Genomic DNA, 24,497 nt, shown 5'->3' on the forward strand with positions numbered 1-24,497 from the left:
TTAAACAAACAAAAAAGAAGGTACGACAACAAAGTTTTGAAAAACAAGAAAATTAAAAGTTTCTTTAATGTATTTCTCAGAAGGGAATAAAATCCACAAATGATAAATTCAAAGTGGGGCTCAGTTTTAATTTAACATTTGTGTGTGTGTGTGGGGGGGGGGGGGGGGGGTGGGTTCACTGCTGAGAAATATTTATTAACAAAGAATTTTCACTTGACTACTGAAGGAATTTTATTTATTTTTAAAAAATATTTTCTCCGTGGGGTTCCTGACCTCCCATAGTGGGCAGGGAGGTCACTTACTATGTCTTCTATCCCCCTATATCTGTTTTCCAACATGCTTTCTGTCTTTGTCTTGGAATGAGGTTACTTGGTTGTGTCCTGGCCTTGACCGGATACCCTGGATGGGAGGAAAACAGTCAAATGTATAGTTATTGTTTTGGAAGATGATATTTTGTTTCCTTGCAATCATGTCTCTGTTATGTACTGTTACATTTTTTCTTGTTTAAATAATAATGGTTTGTAATCATTTGAGTGTGTTCCTCTTAGTCGGATCCTGTGCTTGTCTGGATGAGACTTGTAGTGATCTCAAACTAAGTACAATGACAAGTGTGCCCTTAGAATCTACATCTCTTCCATATTTGAACCCGTCCCGTTTGTCTTACTTTTTCTTGTGTGCTTTCAATTGTAAATCTATAGACGTCTAGCTTTTTGACTATTCCATTTTCTTTCTTTTTACTGGTGCTGAAATTACCTAAATGTGTCGCCTTAAAAACAAAAAACAAACAAAAAATATTTGATAATCCTGAGTGTCTATCAGAGAAGGAAGGGAATAAAATGGCCTAATGTGAATTTAAAGACATTTTATATTTGTATTTTTTATGACACTGATAGAACAAAAATGTATAAATCTATAAACGTCTTTTTTTTTTTTTTTGTTTCCTGAGAAATTGCCAAGTGCTGAAATGCCATTCTTTTTGTAGCCTTGCGTCTTTATTGATATATTATTTCTTTTTATGCCCCTTTTCCCTCATTATAATTGAAATGATAGTCTCACTTAGATTCGAGAGCATCTATCAGGCACAGTACAGTACTCCTCTTAATGAGTGAAATAATTTCCTTATGAACCACTTTTTTGCTTAAGTAATGACATGTATTATTTATATTTTCATTGTTATATAAACATTGCTTTGTTGTGTTGTAAAAACCCATTTAAAGTTTCCCATCATTTATGTTGTTATGATTGTTTGACCAATATCAAAAAAATACTCTTTGAGATTGAGCATCTCTCCATTTGTAGTGGGAAATGAATTTTTGTCAACAGACCATTACTTCAGTTTACCCTTGAATTACTTTTTTATCATGCCTGGGGAAGATTTAATTAGCAGAGGCAGTACATTTTGTTGTAGAATAGAAATATCTAATTCTGTCTTCTTACTTTCTCTTATCCAAGAGGTGCTGGTACTGTTGAATACTAATTAGAAGGTAGGAGTAAAGTTGCCTAACCTGATATGAAGACATAGAATCACAATTTATGAATAATGGACCAATCCACTGAGGTCAATATGAGGCTAGGTAAACCGAGAGAACACCAATGCGGAGTAATGCCATTAAAATATTGTCATCTCAATATAATTCTAGCATTCATTTAAATGAATATTGATTAAACGTTTCATAATCAAATCAGTGGTTCAATATAATATATTTACTCAGTTTTCAATATTTGTTAAGGGTCCAAAATTAAAAAACGGAATAAACAGAGTACATTTTAAAAGTAAAATAACATCAAGATGATACAAAAAGTCGTGTGTCTATTAGTTTTGAATATCAAGGCTCGAGTGTAGATAGACTACCTATTCAAATTTTTTTTTACTGTCTTTAAAAATAAACTGAAAAAGCCATGTGTTTAGATTAGCTTATTGTTTTCTTTCTTTAAAAATTGTAATCGAGAAATTGCTTTATTCTTCATACTTTTACACCTCATGATTTAAGGTTCATTTGTCATCATTTATACGGAATGTTATTTTACACATATAAAATAAAATTTAAAGACATAGAAATTTTACTAGAGTTTTGTTTTTTATACCACATCAAGCTATCATATTTTATGTACTTAAAAGTGTCCACTGTTTACTGCCAGTCTGAGCTAAGTGTTGGATTTGGAGTTAGAATATTGATATATGCGTGGGAGGTCTCGACCTTCCCTTTTGAGCACGAGAGGTCAACATTTGAGGCCTTTTCATGGAGTAGTTTAAGATCCAGTTAGAGTCACGAGACATTTACAGAGCTGCCAACTTCCCCCCAAAATTTATTTTAGTGGCATTTCTGGATGGGATCTTTTGACCTCCCTTGGTGGAGCAAGAGGTCTCTTGCTATGTCTAATAACCTCCTATATCTGTTTTCTGAGTTGCTCTCTGTCTTTGTCTTGGAATGGGATTACTTGGTTTTGTCCTGGCCCTTGCCAAAGTCCTTGGCTGAGAGGGAATCAGTCAAATGTATAGCGTTAGTTTTGAGAGGTGATATTTTTATCTTTGTTAATCATCTCTCTGTTGTGTACTGATCGTTATATTTTTGTTTTGAACGTATCTTGTAAACATTCGAGTGTGTTCCCTTTAGCCTGATCCTGTGCTGGTGTCTGGATGAGACTATTAGGTGATCTCAAACTAAGTACCTGGGTGGGGTTCCTACCTCCCATAGTGGGCAGGGAGGTACTTGCTGTGTCTTCTATCCCCTCTTATCTGTTTTCCAATATGCTTTCTGTCTTTGTCTTGGAATGAGATTACTTGGCCCTGTTCGGGGTCCTGGCTGGGAGGGAAACAGTCGAATGCATAGTGTCATGGTCTCAAGTGAGTAAAGAGCTACTCGACTATGCATAAAGATATATGTAGAATGAGGCCCCAGAATTTACTAGTTACTATAAATGAAAAACAATTAACGATTTGTTTACAATGAAATAAAAATAATGATGAAATTTAATTAAAAGAGATAAACAGTGATCGTGGCAGTTACAAATAGAGATATGAATATTTTACGTAACTTATGATAATATGTCAGGTTCGTAAGTTTACGTTTCCAGGCAGTTGATGGGCTTGGATGATCTATTCCTCTGATAACAGGATCGGACTCGTAAGATTCCACTTCCAGGCAATTGGTAATGGGTTAATATGTAGTCCTTTGACAGCGGGCTCGAGTTTGATCCTTGAAGATTATACAATCAAAGTTAAAAGCTCCGGCGTCTTAATGGTGTAGATATAATATCTACAAAGTCCCAAAAGATAAAATCTTCCAGTATATATATATATATAAGGAATAGAGCGACTGGCCGTCCGGCATAGATTGTGGAGAGAAAGTGAGTGTCAAATGTTAGACCTATCAGCTTTTATAATAAGTGGCTACGTGACAGAATGTAGAACGAAAAGTATTCACTAATTAGAAATTAATTCGAGGGAAGGCTATAAAAGGAAAATATAACTGGAGTGAGATGAATTCAGTTCTTAATAAAATAAAATTTAATAAGATAATTGTGAACAACCTTTACTGTGACACCCCCCACCCACGTTTAAAATATACTCTTTAACCATTATGGGAAAGATAGATTTTACAAACGGAAGTAAATTTACTATCATGATACTCTAGCATTAATCCATTGTTATGATTTGTGCTACAATTAAATTATTTATTAACTAGACATGGAAATGTTTATATTAACGTAGGTATATGAATGGGTGACAATAACAATGAAAGATTGTGATTACAAATCATTGTGATGAACAACATGATGGCAATGTGATTACAAATCATTGTGATAAACAATAGTGATGGCAATGAAGCATGATTTAAGTCGATGATATGAAGGTAATTTACTGAATGAAATGAATGAAAATGTAAATGGAATATTGACATTTCAATTATTAATCATAAATGAGTGAAAATTCATAACAATAATAGATAAAGAGAAGATTTCCCAAATCATGAATGGGTATGGTATATATATCCAAACAATACTCAATGTTACATTAAGTTGGGTCATCATGTTTACAAATAAAATTATCGAAATTGTGCGTTCTGATTTGGCATAGTTTGCGAGGTAACTAACAGTATGCATGGGAGGTTAAGTTATACCCTTCTCACGTGTTTATACTAATCGAGAAAGTAGGTCGGCGTGAATATTTTCACAGCCTGGTATGTGAGAGATACTGAAAGTGTAATTTTGCAAAAATAGACTCCACCTTAGTACTCTACTATTATTCATTTTGTTATTTCTTATGTACGTGAGTGGTTTATGTTCCGTTTCGACCACAAACTCTTTTAGCAGTAGATATCTGCTGAATGTCTTTAAAGCAAAGACGATGGCCAGTCCTTCACGCTCTATTACAGAGTGTCGTGATTCTCTGTCCAATAATTTTCTGCTGCATATAAGCTAGGCATTAGAGTTCCCTCATGCTCCTGTAATAGTACACCTGCGATGCCCTTATCAGACGCGTCAGTTCTTACAACAAATTCTTTTGACATGTCGGGTAATTTAAGAATTGGTTCTGAACAGAGTAATGCCTTTAATTGGTTAAAGCTATTCTGACACGCTTCTGTCCAAACAATTTTGTTCGGTGACCCATTCTTTGTCAGATTTGTTAGCGGTGTCGCGATGTGCGCGAAGTTGTAAATGTAATTCCTGTAAAAATTTAGGAGCCCAAGTACTTTGCGTACTTCTTTTTTTGTCTTAGGTGGTTGCAATTGTGCGATTTTTGTTTGTTTTTCTGTCTCGGGTGTCTGTGTCCCATGACCAACGGTATGATTAATCCTGCATTTGAAGCTTCGATATTAGTAAACATAGGTTGCGACACTGTGTCTCTATCAAAATATCTTTTTAGCATATTTGCATGGAATGTCTTTGTTGTGTTGTTAATTTGAATCTCGTAATTAACATTAGATTTTACTGCTGTTATTTTGAATGGTCCTTTCCATGTAGCTAAAAGTTTACTCGAGTCATCGGGTAAGAGTATTAGTACTTTGTCACCAATCTCAAATTTTCTTGATTTGCTTTTGCGATCAGAGTATTCCTTGTATTTCTCTACTTTTTTAGTGACGGATTCCTGTGCTAGCTTACATGTGTCCTCTATTCTGTCTTTCAGTTTTCTTACATATTCGTAAGCAAACATAATTTCGTTATTGTCCTCCTCATTCCCTTTACAAATGTCGGCTACTATATTGATCGGGCCGCGAGGTGATCGTCCATACATCAACTCAAATGGGGAGTAGCCTGTAGATTCTTGGGGTATTTCTCTATATGCAAATAGGATTGCTGGTAAGTATCTGTCCCAATCATCTGGTTTTTCTGCTGACACTTTTCTTAACATATTCTTTAGAGTCCCATTAAATCTTTCACAAAGACCATTTGCTTGGGGGTGGTAAGGAGTTGTGAATGAGTGTTGGATTCCCATGAGTTTCATGGTTTCATGCATCATATGTGATGTAAATTGGGGTCCATTGTCCGACAGTATCTCATTTGGTATGCCTATTCTAGTAAAAATTGTCATCAATGCTTCAGCTATGTGATCCGATGTAGTTGATTTCAATGCTATCGCTTCTGGCCACCTGGTTGCGTAATCGACTAGTGTTAGTATGTGTGTATGGTTTCTATCTGATTTTGTTAAAGGGCCTATAATGTCAATTGCAACTTTTTGAAAAACTTTTTCAATAACTGGGGTTGTCTCTAATGGCAATCTCGGTATTCTGCCTTTTGCGACTCTTCTTTGGCATGTGTCACACGATTTCACATATTCTCGGACGTCTTTAGTAATTCCAGGCCATGTGAAATTCTCGGATATTCTCTTCAATGTGGAAGAGCTCCCAAGATGTCCAGAAGTTATTGAATCGTGCGCTATTCCAAGGATTTTGTTTCTGTAAATACTCGGCGTGACCAGTTGTTTAACTATTTTGTTTCTTTTCCTATGTAACCTGAACAGAATATCTTTTTCAATGATGTATTCAACTTTTGATTTCGTCCCTTTGTTTGCGATATTGAAATATGATGTTAAAGTCGGGTCCTTTTTCTGTTCTTCAATGAACGTGTTCCTGTCAAATTGTTGTGGTTCTAGAGAAATAGTCATTGGCTTCTCTGTTGTCTTAGTCATCTTTCTTGTTTCTGCTAGACAAGCTGTTTCTTGGGTTAATGACCATTCTTTTACATCTGTTGGGTTGTCTTTAAGACCTTTTATATTGCCAACAATAACATCAGCGACGGGGTTGGGAAGTATACAGCATTCCACTATTCCTGTATAGTATGGGGTTTCTATGTACACATTAGCTGTTTCAAAGGTTTCGACTGTGCCACTGAATGTGATGCATTGTACCGTTTTTCCAGTTTTGTCTTCGTCATTGATCAAAGATGCTTTTATTCCTACTGTACTGCATCCTGTGTCTCTCAATATTTTGCAATCAGTTCCATTAGCTTTGCCTTCACAAAAAAATAGCGATCCTGATTTGTGAGTTTGTGTTAAAAGTGACATACCTTTCACGCAATACACATTTATATTTTCTCCTGACATTACTCGTGTCTGATTGTTTACACTTGTTTGGAGTGATGCATTTGCAGTTTCTTTTGGATATCCCACGATTTTGTAACATTTGTCTGCTGTGTGGCCTTTCATTCCACAATTCTTCTTCTTCTTCTAGGTTCCATGCCTGGTCCAGGCTTCGGATACTGCATGAATTATCTCTCTCCATTCCTCCCTGTCTCTTGCCTTTTCAAACAGCTCTTGGATTGTTAGGCTGGTGAAGCCCTTCAGTTGGTCTATGAGTGTTTTTCTTTGTCTCCCCCGGGCGCGTTTACCAGGTATTTTTCCACAACTTGCCAGGTATTCATTCTTATCTTTCCTTACTATGTGTCCGAAAAAGGATAGTTGTCGATCCACTATTAAGGGCATTAGTTTCCTTTGTTGGTATGTTTGTTTTAGCACTTCTTCGTTCGTTTTGTGTGCAGTATACGATATTCTCTGCATCCTTCTCAAGCACCACATTTCAAAAGCTTCAATGTTCTTTTGTGTTTCTGCATTTGTAGTCCAGCTTTCGCATCCGTATAACAAGATTGGCCACACGTAGCACTTCAAGACTCGGAATCTAATCCCGAACGACATCTGTTTGTTTTTCAAAATGTTTCCCAGGTCCATGAAGGCCTGTTTGGCTTGAGTTATTCTTGCTCGTATGTCTCGGTTACATCTTCCATCTGTTGTCACTATTGAACCTAGGTATTTAAAACTTTCTACGTTGGTAAGTTGCTCGCCGTGAATCGTTATATTGCAGGTGTTGTTGTTTTCGGGGTTTTTCTGTATTACCATGCATTCCGTTTTGGTGATATTCACTTCCATTCCCTTGGCTTCACTATCTACTACCACTTTGTCAACAATCTTTTGAAGTTGGATTTCTGATGTTGCAATGAGTACCGTATCGTCTGCGTATCTTATATTATTTATGTTGTGACCTCCCACTTTTATTCCCTCCATATTATTTATGCCCCTCATGATTGTTTCTTGGTATAGATTAAACAGATCTGGTGAGGCAACACACCCTTGACGGACTCCTTTCTTAATAGGAATGGAATTTCCTGTAGAGTTTCCGATTTTGATAGATGCCTGCTGGGTGTAGTATAATGTTTGCATGAGTCTGAGGTCTTTCTCATCAGCGCCAATGGAGTGCAGTTGTTTTAGTATTTCTTCGTGGCGTACTCTATCAAAAGCTTTTTTGTAGTCGACAAAACAGAGGTATAGTGGGGTCTGAACCTGTATAGCTCTTTCACTTAAAACACGGAGGAGGTATATTGCGTTCCTTGTCCCTCTGTCAGGTTGGAATCCATATTGTTCTTCTGCGATTTCGGGGTTAATCTTATTCCTTAGCCTGTTGATAATTATACGCAACAGTATTTTGTTGATGTGGCTTATTAAACTTATAGTTCTAAAATTTTCGCATCTGACTGCACCTGCTTTCTTTGGTATTGCTATGAAAATAGAGTTACAGAGATCTTCTGGAATTTTCCCAGTATTGTATATATTGTTGAATAATATGTGAAGTTCATCAATTGCTAGATCTCCTAGGCTTTTTAATACCTCTACAGATATTTCATCAGGGCCTGTTGCTTTACCATCCACAATATTGACATTTAATTATAGGTTTGTTGGTTTTCTTATACTCAGTATTATTGTCAGTGCTATTTCTTGTTTTGTTTTGATAGGATCGGCTATGGTCTCTATTGAACTGTTTGTTCCATGGTTTGTTACTATGATCATCTTGTTTCACTTGCGTGTTCCGAGTGATTGATCGGCTCGTTCTATTTGAGTACTGAACTTTAGGTGTACCTGGACTCTGAGCAGCAGCAGCGTAGTATGGTTCCTTCAATGTTCTGCTAAGGGGTGTCAATGGATGTGCGCTGTTAAAGTTTTCTGCGTAGATTTTTAATTTGTCCAAGTTTTCTGGCTTTCTCTCTTTAAAGAATGCGACTAAATCTGGGTTGCAAGCTTGATAGATTCGATTCTTCAGCGTGAGATAGTAAAGGCCTGCAAAGTCGTCTTGTTTTACGTTTGCCAACTCAAGCCACCGATTTAGAAATTGAGTAATTCGGTTCACGAATGTATTAAAGTCTTCTCCACTTTCCGGTTTTGCAGTGTGAAACCTTTCCTGGTAACCATCTTCCGTTAATCTAAATCTTTTTAGTAGAGCGTCTTTAATTTTTCCATAGTCATCTGCATCTTCAGTTGTTAAGGTATAGAAAACTTTTAGCGGTTCTCCGGATAAGCAGTTAATCAAGGCTGTGGCCCATTTGCTTTCTGGCCAACGATAACCTTTAGCCTGAACTTCGAATCGGTGTAAGAAGGATTCTAGACAGTCTGAGCGTTCATCGTATGTTGGCATGCGTGGAAGTTTCACGAAAAATTCATCACTATTATTATGTTTTCTTTCATGACCGGTTTTTGTTTTTTCAATTTCCAGCATCATTTGGGTCCTTTTGGTTTCTTCTTCTGCTAAAGCTATTTGTCTTTTTAGTTCCCTTTCTTGGACTCTTTCTTCTCGTTCTTCTCTACGTATTCTTTCTTCGTGTTCTTTTTCTTCTCTACGAATTCTTTCTTCATTTTCTTCTCTACGAATTCTTTCTTCGTGTTCTTTTTCTTCTCTACGAATTCTTTCTTCATTTTCTTCTCTACGAATTCTTTCTTCATTTTCTTCTCTACGAATTCTTTCTTCTTTTTCTTCTTTTATTTTCTCTTCGCACCATGAAAATATTCTTTCCTGGGGTATTTCTAAGTCCTTTGCGAGACTTAAGTATCTTTTATATGCTTCCATTTTTGCAACAAATTAGTTACGATGTTTTATATATATATATTGACAGGATACTGTTACTGACTGTTTTATTTATTTACACTTACTGGAATGAACTGTTCTATTTTTAGAAATCTCTCTCTCTTATTTCAACTTATTATGTATGTTGAATTTGATGCCTTTTATCGTTATATCTTATAAAGCAATGTGTCAATACAATGCGGAGTTATGACTTGAGTCAATAACAATGTGTCAATCGCGTGTACTCTAAACTATGTTACTACGAAAAATGTATCACCAATGTGTGTGACTCGTCGTTAGTTTGTGTACAATTATTCGCAATGACGCTAATATACTAGAGTGTGATAACAATAATAGGATGCCAAAATAATCCCAAGTTATCTATCACTAAATATAACACGACAGCTAGTAGACTCCTTTTATTATTATTTAGTTTTTAAAGACTCACTTTTCAGAACATAATATATAAGTGGTTTTCGGTAACAGTAATATGCCAAAAATGTATTTAAAACAAATCACTATGCAAAACAAATCACGATGTCTATAGTTACTATGTGATGCCCAACTCATGTAAAAGAGAATAATGAAGGATATATTTACCAACTCAGTTCGTGGCTGGGACCTCTCTCTAGTTCAATGGTTGTTCAACAATTGTAATTAGGCATTGAAGAGTGTTTAACAGTGATGTCTGAAATACAAAACAATAAAATATCGTAAGATTTACAATAGTTACAAAATGTGTTCACAACACTGAGTGATTGGATGATAGGTGAATGAATCGTTATGGAATGTAAACATATTGAAAACAATTCATGAATGAGGCAAACAACAAAATGAAATGAGTGATATAATAACAAAGTGGACAAGGAATGAATGAATGAATGAAAAACTGAGTGAATAAATGAATGAATGAATGGATAATGTATGAATGAAAGAATGAAGGGAGGAATAAATGTATGAATGATTGGATAAATGAGTGAATAAACGAATGAATGGATGAATGAATGAATGAATGAATAAATAAATGAATGAACAATGAATGAATGAATGATTTATAAATGAATAAATGGATGAAGGAATGAATCAATAAAATGCTATTCAATTTGAATGAAAGAATGAATGGATAAATTGCTATTCCATTTAAATGAAGAAATGAAAAAGAAAAAAAAATTAATCCTGTAAATAGGGAGTTCAATTAAAATATGATCAAGTGGGGCAATTAAGAGTTTTACAATTTAAACTTTAAAGTTAGATGAAATAGATATAAGTAACTAAATAAATTCAATTCTTTATATGTGTCCCCTCCAAAATGTCATGGTCTCAAGTGAGTAAAGAGCTACTCGACTATGCATAAAGATATATGTAGAATGAGGCCCCAGAATTTACTAGTTACTATAAATGAAAAACAATTAACGATTTGTTTACAATGAAATAAAAATAATGATGAAATTTAATTAAAAGAGATAAACAGTGATCGTGGCAGTTACAAATAGAGATATGAATATTTTACGTAACTTATGATAATATGTCAGGTTCGTAAGTTTACGTTTCCAGGCAGTTGATGGGCTTGGATGATCTATTCCTCTGATAACAGGATCGGACTCGTAAAATTCCACTTCCAGGCAATTGGTAATGGGTTAATATGTAGTCCTTTGACAGCGGGCTCGAGTTTGATCCTTGAAGATTATACAATCAAAGTTAAAAGCTCGGCGTCTTAATGGTGTAGATATAATATCTACAAAGTCCCAAAAGATAAAAATCTTCCAGTATATATATATATATAAGGAATAGAGCGACTGGCCGTCCGGCATAGATTGTGGAGAGAAAGTGAGTGTCAAATGTTAGACCTATCAGCTTTTATAATAAGTGGCTACGTGACAGAATGTAGAACGAAAAGTATTCACTAATTAGAAATTAATTCGAGGGAAGGCTATAAAAGGAAAGACGATCTAATATTTTAAAGTTTAAAGTTTATCTAAGCCTACCGAAATATAACTGGAGTGAGATGAATTCAGTTCTTAATAAAATAAAATTTAATAAGATAATTGTGAACAACCTTTACTGTGACACATAGTTATTGTTTTGGGAGATGATATTTTTTTCCTTGTAAATCATCTCTCTGTTATGTATCATTATATTTATTTTTAATGTATAATGTAAGCATTTGAGTGTATTCCTCTTTGTTGGATTTTGTGCTTGTGTCCTGCTAAGACTTATAGGTGATCTCAAACTAAGTACATTTGGAGGTATGCTCTTGGATTCTACATCTGATCCCTATTTGTTCCTAGTTCTCCTTTTGTCTTACTTTTTCTTGGGTGCTTTAATTGTAATTCCAGAACTTTTTACTATCCCATTTTCTTCCTTTATACTGGCGCTGATATAACCTAAATGTGTTGCAAACGCCGTAAAACCCTTAAAAACATAAAACAAAAACAAACTAAGTACATTGATGGTATGCTCCTGGAATCTCCATAATATGTTCCCTATTTGAATCAATTCCCATGGGTGGGGTTCCCAACCTCCCATAGTAGGCAGGGAGGTACTTGCTGTGTCTTCTATACCCCTCCATCTGTTTTCAAATTGCTTTCTGTCTTTGTCTTGGAATGAAATTACTTAGTTTTATCCTGACCCTGGCCAGAGAACTTGGCTGGAAGGGGAACAGTCGAATGTATAGTTATGTTTTGGGAGAGGATTTTTTTTTTCATAGTAAACTATTCTCTTTGTTATGTACTATATATTTTTTTCTCCCATAGTGGGCAGGGGGTTACATACTGTGTCTTCTATCCCCTATATCTGTTTTCCAACTTGCTTTCTGTCTTTGTCTTTGAATGAGATTACTTGGTTTTGTCCTGGTCCTGGCCAGATGCCCTGGCTGAGAGGGAAACAGTCAAATGTATAGTTAGTTTTGGGAGATGATATTTTTTTCCTTGTAAATCATCTATCTGTTATGCACTGTATTATGTTTTCTTTATATTATATATGATTTGTAAAACATCTGAGTGTATACCTCTTAGTGGGGACCTGTGCTTGTGTCTGGATGAGACTTTTTGTGATCTCAAACTAAGTACTTTGATAGTGTGCTCTTGGAATCTACACCTGTTTCTTATTTGAACCAATTTCCCTTTGTCTTAACTTTTCTTGGGTGCTTTAATTGTAATTTTACAACTTTTTACTATCCCATTTTCTTCCTTTTTACTGGTGCTGATATGACCTTAATGTGTTGCAAGTGCCGTAAAACCCTTAAAAACAAACTATTTTTTTTAACATTTGATTTGTAAACATTTGAGTGTATTCCTCTTAGTCTTAGTGGGATCTTGTGCGGGTGTCTGGGTGAGACTTTTAGGTGATCTCAAACTAAGTACACTGATAGTGTGCTCTTCGAATCGACATCTCTTCCCTATTTGAACCATTCCCCTTTGTCTTACTTTTTCCTCAAGTCTTTTTAATTGTACATCTAGAATGTATTTACTATCCAATTTTCTTTCTTTTTACTGGCACTGATATGACCTAAATGTGTTGCAAGCGCCGCAAAAACCCTTAAAAACAAACTGAATCAATTCCCTGTCTTTATCTTGGGTGCTTTTTAAATTATAATTCTATATTTTTTACTACTATATCCCATTTTCTTCCTTTTTACTGGCGCTGATATTACCTAAATGTGCCACAAGCGCTGTAAATACCCTTTAAAAATCCCCTTGTATATCATTTATCCTTTCCCTGTGGCTTTTTCTTCTTATTCTGGAATATTGGTAATCTATCCAGGAAGTCCATATGTATTTCAATGTAAAGTGGTGAAGTATTATGCTAATGAAATGGGCACGCTCGACCACCACCTCTTGTCTTTGCTGGGGCTAGCAACATTGCAAGAATTGACACAGTGGTTTCTAAGTATCTGTTGCACTGTGTTGGTAATACAGGCTGAATGACAGAACACGAGTTGTGTTTTGCATGTATTGTTTTCATAGCTTTTATTGAAGAAATGGGGGAGGGAGATAGAAGGCATAGCAAGTGACCTCCTGCCTCCCATGGGAAGTCAAAAGACCACTCAGAGCAACAAGGGGATAGAAGAAATAAAGACTGGACCGACAAAGACTCCAGCAACCAAAGGGTGGTCAACATTCCACCACCCTAAGGAGAACTCCAATCACCATCAGGAACCTTAAATTTAAAATTCAGTGCTTGGAAAACTTCAATTACAGATGCCTATGAAAAAGAAGTAAATTCAAACTTGGTAAGATAATCTCTTGAGTTATGCGACAAAAGAAGAGAATGTTGTCCAAGTGAGCAAATTGGGGGGGTTAATAATCTTGCCCAAGGAAAAAAACAAAAGTGCTTGAAGCAGGGCTCGAACCCGGGACCATTCGGTTCACAGTGCAATATTTTAGCCACTTGGTCACTTCACACACACCCCCCCCCCCCCCCCCCCACCCTCAATGCACTTAAGTGTCTGGATAAGGGAGGTAATCGATGGACAACGTTGTCTCACCCTCTGTATTCACCAGACTAATACTTTCAGGATTCCATCTTTTTGTTCCATTGAAGGAGGCAATTGAGGGTACATTGCTTTGAAGATGAAGAAGCAAAGACAGTTGTGAAAAATTGGCTGAAAGTTCAGTCAACTCAGTTTTACGAGGACGGAATACATGGCCTTACAAAAAGATGCACTGTGGCTATCAAGAGAGGGGGAGACTGTTGAGAAGTAGCATTCTACTCTGCTAATTTGAGGTATGATGCATGGTATTAATTCAATTTGTTTTAAAGTAATCAGCAGAGTCCTGTTACCTTTTGACCCACCCTCGTAAAATAAAGCGATTTGGATACCAGTTGTCCTTTGCAGATTGTTTTTTTTTTCTTTTTTAAATGATGTTTGAGTTTGATACCAATACATCAAGTTGATTTAAATTTAATTACATTTTCAGGAAAGATTATTAAATCTTGTGAAAATGAGATGTCCGATCATAAATTCAAAATCAAATTAACAATAAAATCATTTTATGACAATTTTAACAGGCAATTTATTTACCATTAAGAAAAAAATCACAGTGGTTAACATTACATAAATAATAACAAGAAACAACATATTCATATTTAACAACTAGGATGGTTACCTCAAATTGAAGTAAGACTAAAATAACAACGTTCCGCAAAGGACTAAATATCTTTTAAAGAGATACCAATAATCGTAGAAATCAGTCTCAATAAAACTATGCTGTTAAAATTTTCAAATTCATTTCAGGCTATTAAATCAAACAAAATGCAAATTAGACAGTGGAGTATCATACTGTTGATATGCCAGCATCCTATGCTAACAGTCATATTTACCCTCCATTTATAAAACAATCTACTTGTGGTATCGAGCCTTTTAGCAACCAAGTCTTTTAGCAATATTGAGACCATTAAAGATACACAAGAGACTATCTTGTGTCAAGCCTTTTAGCAATATTGAGACCATTAAAGATACACAAGAGACTATCTTGTGTCAAGCCTTTTAGCAATATTGAGACCATTAAAAATACACAAGAGACTATCTTGTGTCAAGCCTTTTAGCAATATTGAGACCATTAAAAATACACAAAAGAGACTATCTTGTGTCAAGCCTTTTAGCAATATTGAGACCATTAAAAATACACAAGAGACTATCTTGTGTCAAGCCTTTTAGCAATATTGAGACCATTAAAAATACACAAGAGACTATCTTGTGTCAAGCCTTTTAGCAATATTGAGACCATTAAAGATACACAGTATATGGTACCGCATCCATAGTTATTGCCAGGGGCCCATGCGGTAACACCCATCACACTGGCTATCGGGATTTTTTTGCACGTTATTTGTGTGGTTAGTTACGGGATCCGTGCTCAACGTTAGCTAGGTCTATATTTCATTTCCTGTCGACTTGACAGAAGTGGGTGTGACTTAGAGGAAGTTAGCGAGATTTGAACGTGACCGATCATCATTATGTTTCACTTTCGTTTTTCCCATACCGAGATGAAAATGAAATATCATGAATTCTCAACAAAAGACAGCTATATTTGATACTTTATTTTATAGAATCTTACAACACTCCTACAAACATTCTAAATGAAAACAACCAGAAGAATGCTTTTTTGTTTACATTTTGACACTTTATTTCATGATTCATCACTATCTGTCAATATCCCGGAAATTCAAATTACATGATCATTTCAAAAATTCATAAAAGTTACATTTTTAAAGATATTTTATTTTTGTTTGTTTTTATTTTTTGTATCATAAGCCAAACAGTGTGTTGTCCAAATATCATTTCTATTAAGGAATGAGTAAGTTGTCGGTGATTTTGCAAGCGCCGTAAAATCCTTTTTAAAAAAAAAAACAAAAAAACAAACACAAAAGATGCACAACAGACTATCAGGAAGGTACCATAATTTTTCTTTTCTTTTTTTTTTTTTTCTCCTTTGGATTTGCAACACTGACATTGCTACTCAATCCTATGTTTTTTTGTTTTTAAGGGTTTTACGGCACTTGCAACACATTTAGGTTATATCAGCGCCAGTCAAAAGGAAGAAAATGGGATGGTAAAAAGTTCTAGAATTATAATTAAAGCACCCAAGAGAAAGTAAGACAAAGGGGAACTGGGAAGAAATAGGGATCAGATGTAGACTCCAAGAGCATACCACCAATGTACTTAGTTTCAGATCACCTATAAGTCTCATCCGGACACAAGCACAAAATCCAACAAAGAGGAATACACTCAAATGCTTACATTATACATTCAAAATAACAAATATAATAATACATAACAGAGAGATGATTTACAAGGAAAAAAAATAATTTCCCAAAACAATAATTGTGCATTTGACTGTTTCCCTCCCAGCCAGGACAAAACCAAGTAATCTCATTCCAAGACAAAGACAGAAAGCATGTTGGAGAACAGATATAGCGGGATAGAAGACACAGTATGTACCTCCCTGCCCACTATGGGAGGTAGGAACCCCACCCAGCTACTCAATCTTTGTTTATATGAAGAAAATGTACATCACAAAATGTTTCATGATTTACTCTTCTTTTTTCCCAATTTAGATTTTTTAGAAGGTGGTTCTTCAGCCTCTTCTTCCTCGTTATCGGAATCGTTACTTTCCTTTTCAGACCCAGAATGTGCTTTACTTGCATTTTCCTGGAATTGAAAAAAAATTGAAATAATTCATGTACAGATGCAATGCTGCAATAGATATCTGCTGATGGAAGGTTGTATGCCGCAGAAAGAATGCTAAAACATTCAAATATTTTATTTAAAAATCCTGATACTTACAAACTAAAATAAAAGTACAAAACAGCTTAATTATTTGTGAATGCATGGTGCATAAAAAAAACTTTACATATCTCTCCTTTCAACTTTCCACAAGCCTACCAGTTTGCTAACCTGTTCGTTGTTGTCTTCCTCCTGGTTATCATCTTCATCTGACGAGGATACACCTTCATCCACTGCTTTGGTTGTGATCTCAGGATTAATACGAAAGTCACGTGATGTTGACAACTTAAAGCTTTCCATCAGGTTAACCTTCCGAAATAATTTTTTTAACAAAGGAAAAAAAAAAGGAAAAATTTGATGAGGTAACCTCTGCCAATCCTAGATAATATAATCAAATCTCGTAATAAATACTTCTGATAAATGATAAATAATCACATACCAGAATTAGTGATGTCCTTTTTCCGGCAAAACTGGCCTTTTGAAATTTTCCGGCTGACCTAGTTCAGTGTTGGTGAGTTGGTTTTTTAAAAGATGAAAGTATTGGTTGTTTAAAAACAACAGTTAAGGGGAAGCTAGATGGATATGTATCCTTTACAATGATTTAAGGGTGATACCATTTGATGAAGAGAAGCTTTGCACAAAACATATTCATTTATGGTCTTTACGAGGAAAATTTTCTGGCTTTTTTTTATTTTAGCAAAGGCATCCCTGCTGAATAGCTCAATTAGTAGATCGTTTGACTCACAAGCAAAGGGAGTTGTTTCAATCCCACAATGAGTTGAGATTCAAGTGTCTCAGTATTCATCAATCACAGGATTTATTAAAAAAACAAATAAAGACAAGTTGAAATAGTTTTCAAAAGAAGATCCCAGCAGCAATTTACAAAAAGACACTTCCCAGTATTCAATATCTCATTTGTTTAAAAGACTATTTTTTGACAAACCAACAATAGAGATATTTGGTTAAATGAAAAGTAGAATACCAGACAAAATGCCTCCTTATCTCTAAGCTCAAATACATATGCTCGGCCATAAACACCAGAAATGACAGGTTGAAATTCATAAATGGATAAACATATGAGCAGCGTCTGTTTTGTTGAAAAGCTATATCAATCGTCTATTCACAATTTAACCTCTTGTCCTATGACATGTTGTTTGAAAAGAAACAAAAAGAAGGAAGAACAAATTTTGTTAAGAAAAGACTTGATGTTTAGAAGACCTTTTTGACACATAAAAGTTCAAAGCCTCACCTTGGATTTTTTACTCAACTGAATGAGGAACTTTTCAAGCTGTTCAATGGCAAAAATCATGTTGGACGTGATTTTCATCTGCTTCATTGCTTTTGCCTGACAAAAAAAAAAAAGTTGCAGAAAAATATAATTCGATTTACATTGCAATTTTATATTGTTTTAATGTAACCAGTTGACAATAAAATGCCTGCAATCGAAGACCAAATTCAACAATGAAATAAAACCATTTTACGCTATATCAAAAAAGTATGGATCACCTAATCATACAACTGTGGACTGTTGGGGCAATATATGCAATATCAACATTTTTCATTTTTCTATTTCATTTATGGCTTTTTGTTATTGTTGGGTAAAAGATTGATCATACAAAGAATTCTATGAATCTCATTTGTTTCTTGTTGTTGAGGGAGTTTGAAAATAAAAAAGATGTTCTCTTGTGAGCTAGATGTTCAAAATAATAAAAGGATGTAAAAAAAATCAAATGTCTCAGTATTCATCAATGACAGGATTCCAAAAAAATCAAGACAAGCTGAAATAGTTTTCAAAAAAAAGATCCTAGCAGCAATTTACAAAAGTCACCAACAGTCTCAAACAAGTGTGATACAGGAAAGAGATATTTTTTAAATATTAATTAAAATATTTTTTTTAAAATAAGTAAAATTAAAATTCCCTCTATTCGTCAGAAGGGAAAATGTTTCCTTGGGTTCTATCACAAGAAAAGACTGAGACAACCCAAGTGTCAACTGAAGTGCAACGCCGCAATGTGAGCAATAGTTGCTAAGCTTTTTGCTCAAGGAAAAAAAACAAGATGCTGACATTGGGCTCGAACTGGCCCCTTGAGTGGAAGTAAAATGCCTTATCCACTCTGCCATCTCTTCCATAACAGTTAGAGTAACAGAATGAAATCTCTTACAGAAATTGAGAACCAAACGAATAATGAAACCTTCAATTAAAAACGAAACTGCATTTAAAACATGAAAAATATTGAAATCACCATAAACTTTTGATTTCAGTTTTTTAAGGACAGAAAATTGGATAGTCAAAAAAATCTAGAATTATTAAAAGCACACGAGAATAAGTAAGACAAAGGGGAATTGTTCAAAGAGGGAACGGATGTAGATTCCAAGAGCACACTATCAGTTGTACTTATTTTGAGATCACAAAAAAAAACATCCCAACACAACCACAGGATCCAACCAAGAGGAATAAACTCAAATACTTAAAAAACATTATATTCAAACCAAAATAAAATATTACAATTCATAACAAAGATGATTTACAAGGGAAAAATATAATCTCCCAAAACTTATACTATACATCTATTTCCCTCTAGCCAAGTACTCCACCCAGGGCCAGGACAAGCCAAGTAATCTCATTCAAAGACAGAGATGGAAAGCAAATCGGAAAACAGATATAGGGGAGGAGAAGACATAGCAAGTGACCTGTCCACCATTGGAGGTCAGGAGATCCCACCCTGAAACTATAAACTTTATTCATATTGAAAACTCCAATTAAAATATAATAACCCTGATCTTAAAAGATCCAACTGACTTTCAACAATCCAGCCACAAATAGCAAAATTGAATTTCAACTATTCTTTTCCTCTTAAATCAAGGCTTTCATCATTTTTTTTTCTATCAATATATCAAAACTTTAAAACTGAGAAAACTGGAGATCAATAGAATTAGAATATCAGTTCAAGTGATGACAAAATACTCTTTTATCTTTGTTTTACAATTCAAATGAATATCAATTTCAAATTTCGTCAAAATGGACTACACAGACTGAAAGAGAGAAAAAAAGCATCTAAAAGTACTATATTAAATCGAGATTCGGATTACCATATTCAACTTTAGAACAAAATCATGTCAAAAATAAAATTATGTTTTACCATTCCATTTCGAGCAGCATTTGTTCCATCTTTTTTCCCCTTCTCTTTCTTTTCTCCATCATGGGAAATTTGGTCACTTTCAGTCAGCTGGTTGAATATATAATTAAGTAAATATTGATATCTCATTGAAGTACAGTACTGTGAGTTGGGAATAATGAGAAAATGAAGTTCAAAGTATTATTTACAATTTGCCTTCTGTCGATCTCTACACAATTCACATCTCTAGATATTTTTTTTATAGTAATGCTGCTGAAATATTTCCTTTACTCATGAAACAAGTAACATATATTATAGTAGAAATCACCTTTAAAATGCCATTGGCATGGAGCTCCATAATTTAAAATATGTCTTTGATGAATTTTCTAAGATTTTCATCTTCTCTACGACACCGTTGTTACTCAGCCAAATATGCAAACATTGTGATTGACTTTCAATAATAATAATAATACTTCTTTTTGGCTAAAGAACTCAAATTTCATTCCAAACAAGTATCAAGTATTAAAACTATTAATACCATAAATGGAATTCCACCGCCAAATGTTGGTCACTATTATGTAGCATTTAAAAATCTAAAGAAATAAATATCCTTGTCATTATTATTTCTTTAAATTGACAATAATCTGAAAATAGGATAAAAAACAGAATGTACCTGCACATAAGATATGACACAGTAAGCAGGCTGGGTCAACTGTCTGCCAACCAAGTTGATCAGTTTCTCAAATCGACTCCCCATGTGGCCAGTCTTGCTAGTGTAAAGGCCCAGGTACTGTGAATAAAAATATATTCAGTGTTTGTCAAATTTTCTGTGGACAGTAAGAGTTTTGACACATTTAATGAGAAAATATTCAGAGTATCTATAGACAGCACAAACAGCAATAATAGCTTTTACAGTGCAATGCACATTCCAGGAACTACACAGAACAGTCAGAAAATTTCATCGAATCCTTGTTTTGATGAATACGTGACTACTGCTGTAGGACAAGAGACACATTCTGTGATGAAGCCTACTGTATAGATAGTATGCACTTGGCTAAGAAGTTCACAACATTGCCATCCGGAAGTAAAACTGGCCAACACACAAAACTGTGTGTATCCATGAACGTTTATAGTCGGGTTAATACAGTTCAGTGAGCATTACTCATAAACGCGGATGGCAAAAAACAATAACAAAGGCCTAAGTGACGTCATCTTCAAACTATCTATAAGTATTGATGCTATGTGCTTAGTTAAAATACTCAAAACATCTGCCAGCCGGATATAACTAACCAACACACAAAACTATGTGTTACCTCAGACGTTTATAGTCTGATTGATACAATTTAGTGAGAACTACTCATAAAGATTGCTAAGAACAAAGAGCTTGAGTGATGTCAATTTCGTTCCTTCTATAATATGATCTCAATGTTTGCAGATCCTGGTCTCATAGATTCATGCCATTTTGTTGACAAAATAGTGCATATCATTCCTTCATGAGTTAATTGCTTCGGCTGTAAACTGAGTGCATTCAATTTCCACTCCGTCTGTCTTGCCTCCATTTGACCTTTCTTCTCTGTCGGTCTCTTGTTTTATCATAACAAAGTGAGTGCAACTCACTCATTTTAGTTGCTGAACCATTCAGGAATTGAACGCCTTCATTTTATCTTGTTTACATTGTTTTGTTTGCTGGTATGTTTCATGTGTTTGTTGTGAGTAAATTACAGAAATGTATAGCCTCTATGACACATTAACTATTTACTAACAGGAGAGGAAATTGAATGCACTCAGTTTACAGCCTTAGACAAACAAAACCCAAACCACCACACCATACAATGGTAGGATAATAATATGGTATAATATGGTAGGATGTGGGGGAAGCGGCAATAATGGAGGGGGGGGGGGGGGCAAAGAAGGTACTTGTCTACACAAGCGTGAAAAATAAACATGGCACTGTCCTAATAGAATTCCTTAATCAGTGTGTCAACAAACAATATTGTGATAAATACTCACACATTGTGGATCTGATTGTTTCAGGTCAGGCAAGCATGTAAGATGGCTATGCCTGAGACTTCAAAAAATTTGTTACATTACATGAAGGTGATCACAAGATTTTAAAAATGAAAAGTGAGTTGTTGTTAGGGTGCTAAAAAAATGATTCAATTGGTTGACCTATTAAATACAACTCCCGGTAATCAACTTTTTTTTCGTGACAGTCGTCTTGTTTTTTTGGTCAGTTTCAGGCTATAAGTTCACTTTTAAGAGAGAATGAGAGAGAGAGGCCCTAGTCTCAGTTTAGTTCCGACGAAACAATGAAACCGTTTGTGGATCCAGTGAAAAATTTAATAAGACAATGAAGGACATAATTTGGGATTTCTGTCCTTGTTCACTGAACTAGTGAATTTGTCGAATCTGTGCTTGTGTTCGACGAACACATGTTGCCCTGTATTTCTATTTAATAGCACACAGACATATTTGCATGTCTTAATACAATAGGTAACATCAACTAGAAAGAAAAGAAGGATGACGATGGTCATGATGATGACAATGATGAAGGAAATGTACACAAACTCATATAATTAGATTGCAAGAAGATGAACAAATGGCATAACAAAAGAGAGCAAACATAGACCTACAAATTTGGCAAGATTTGACAAAGAGGTGTAAAGCTTTGTCAATGACTTGAGCAATGCATGTGAGTTGACCTTGGCTGTGATAGCAGAGTGACAGAGTTCCACAAAACCATTGACTAGCATACCCAATCTTGTGCACAAAGATCGGTCCATCTGTTCCATCTGTGTGGCTCCAAGATTATCTGATTAGGAAACGGAATATTGAAAAACATGTTTTGTTTAGTTTTAGAAGATTATTGACACTTGCCAATTCACACACACACATATATATATATATATATATATATATATATATATATATATATATATATATATATATATATATATATATATATATATATATATATATATATATATATATATATATCCAAGCTACAATCAACTGGTGTCCAGTCTGAGGATAGATTAAGTCTCAAATGGCATGAGTGCCAGGAGGGAGAAACTCAGATGATTTATAAAATACATGCACATTGTGAGGAAAAAACAATGACCATCTCTCACGGAAATAAAAAACGACATTCATCGTAATGCGCTAGCATTTTATTTAATAATTTTGTCATTTTCCTAATCTGCTAATCTATTGGCATCAATACTATTTCATATGGCCAAGCATTCCAATTCCTTGTGGTGTTGGAAAAAATATATACATATTCCATTTAATGGATCTAAGAAGACCTGTTCATCTGTAAGGTTTGTGCTTTGATGATTGTGACTTGAAGCCACTTTATATTTTTCAATACCTCATAATGGTAGTTGTAAAAATCTGATAGTCTTTTCATGAGTTTTCAATTTGTCTCAGCTTATTTCAGGTATTGGACGTTATATTTTTTATATTCCATAGGTACCCTTTTAAAAAATCAACCAACGCCCAAAATTAATTAACCCTATGGCAATCAAAGAAAGACTCAAAGACAAAACCATTAATAGAGATCAAACAAAATGGAACAAGAAACAAACCGTCTTCCACAGTTGATGAAGCCACTGCTGTCTGTGCCTTGTGTTTTCTGATAACCCAATCAATGTCGTCTATCTCCAGATCTATCTGTGTCAAGACCAGCAGGAGAATGGAGGATGGAGGGCAATTTGTTGACTTGGTCACGCTGTAATGAGTCTTGTCTTCAACCTCACAATCCTGTTTTAGGAAGTAAGAGAAAAAAATGATCATGTCATTAGCATATATTTTAAAAATGTGCTCATATCATTGGGTTAGAATTAAAAACCAATTCCCAACTGTCAACAAGACCAAATTAGAAATGTTGGGATTTAAGAGAGGGTGAATGTTGAAATTTTTGAAGATTAAAAACAAAATAATTTTTTTAATGGTTTGAACATTTAAATATAATTGATATAAAATGGTAGACTGAGAAGTCTTGACGTGGCTTGTGTATTTTCAAAATTATAATAGATACAAAATTGACAAAGGTATCAAAACAAAGCTCAGATTATGTACTTTCCGATTATCATTTTAAATTTCCGCATAGCCATGGTTTCAATCCACACAGAGTCGCCAACGATGCACCAGTTATTGCATTGCATCGAAGGGGAATTCACATGGTAACCTTTGACACCATTGAGTCACCTCTGCCTGCACCTGGCCTAAATTATGCCCCCTTGAGGTGTCTCTTAAGTCTTCAGAAAAGAAAAAAAGTCACTTGGAGCTAAATTGGATCTGTAAAGGGGGTATTCTACAACTTCAAGAAAACTTCCTCTTTCATGCCCTTATATGAGCATTCTTGGTTTACAACAAGGTCATATCTTTCTATAACCTTGGATTTCTTGAACGATATATCCAACTCTTCTCTATGAAATTCCAAGCCTTTGTGAAATGTCTGATTTCTTTATCCGGCGATTAGCTCGATTAAGTTCGTCAGTTTTGTTGTTAATTTGCTGCGGTTTATGCACTTTGTGGACAAACTCATGAGTCACCATAAAGACATTTCAGCCGTTTATGAATGTGTTCAGGTGCACATAATCTCTCTTTTGTGTGATTTTTTCGACTGAGAAATGGAGTAGGGGTTCATTTAAATAAAATAGAATAAAATCAACAAATAGCAGCTAAACAAAATTTGGTGACCTAATAGAAGAATAAATGACGCACATTTTGATGTTTAGTTTATACTGGTGAGTACAATACAATCGGAACTATTCAATAGGCATCAAGACTTTTCAGTCAAGCCTAGAACAACAAACAAATTAAAAA

At 34.8% G+C, this 24,497-nt stretch overlaps 1 protein-coding gene across 2 annotated transcripts in view; it reads right to left on the reverse strand.

Annotated features, from left to right (window-relative positions):
- Nucleotides 1-14,316: 14,316 nt before the first annotated feature.
- Nucleotides 14,317-24,497, reverse strand: part of LOC144966393 (Fanconi anemia group I protein-like) — a 50,530-nt gene continuing 40,349 nt past the window's right edge. The window contains exons 26-32 of one of the 2 annotated variants that reach the window (XM_078902794.1): nt 23,255-23,429; nt 22,301-22,479; nt 20,341-20,457; nt 19,692-19,778; nt 17,801-17,896; nt 16,723-16,860; nt 14,317-16,476 (exon numbers count right to left, since the gene is read on the reverse strand). In XM_078902794.1, coding sequence (XP_078758920.1) covers nt 16,351-16,476; nt 16,723-16,860; nt 17,801-17,896; nt 19,692-19,778; nt 20,341-20,457; nt 22,301-22,479; nt 23,255-23,429 — 918 coding nt within the window. In that variant the 3' untranslated portion in view covers nt 14,317-16,350. The remainder of the gene's footprint in view (nt 16,477-16,722; nt 16,861-17,800; nt 17,897-19,691; nt 19,779-20,340; nt 20,458-22,300; nt 22,480-23,254; nt 23,430-24,497) is intronic. The other variant, XM_078902793.1, reaches the window with a different exon arrangement.

The sequence above is a fragment of the Berghia stephanieae genome, chromosome 2, assembly GCF_034508935.2.
Source record: "Berghia stephanieae isolate SIO BIC M18660-M18661 chromosome 2, UCSD_Bste_1.3, whole genome shotgun sequence".
Lineage (NCBI taxonomy): Eukaryota > Metazoa > Mollusca > Gastropoda > Nudibranchia > Aeolidiidae > Berghia > Berghia stephanieae.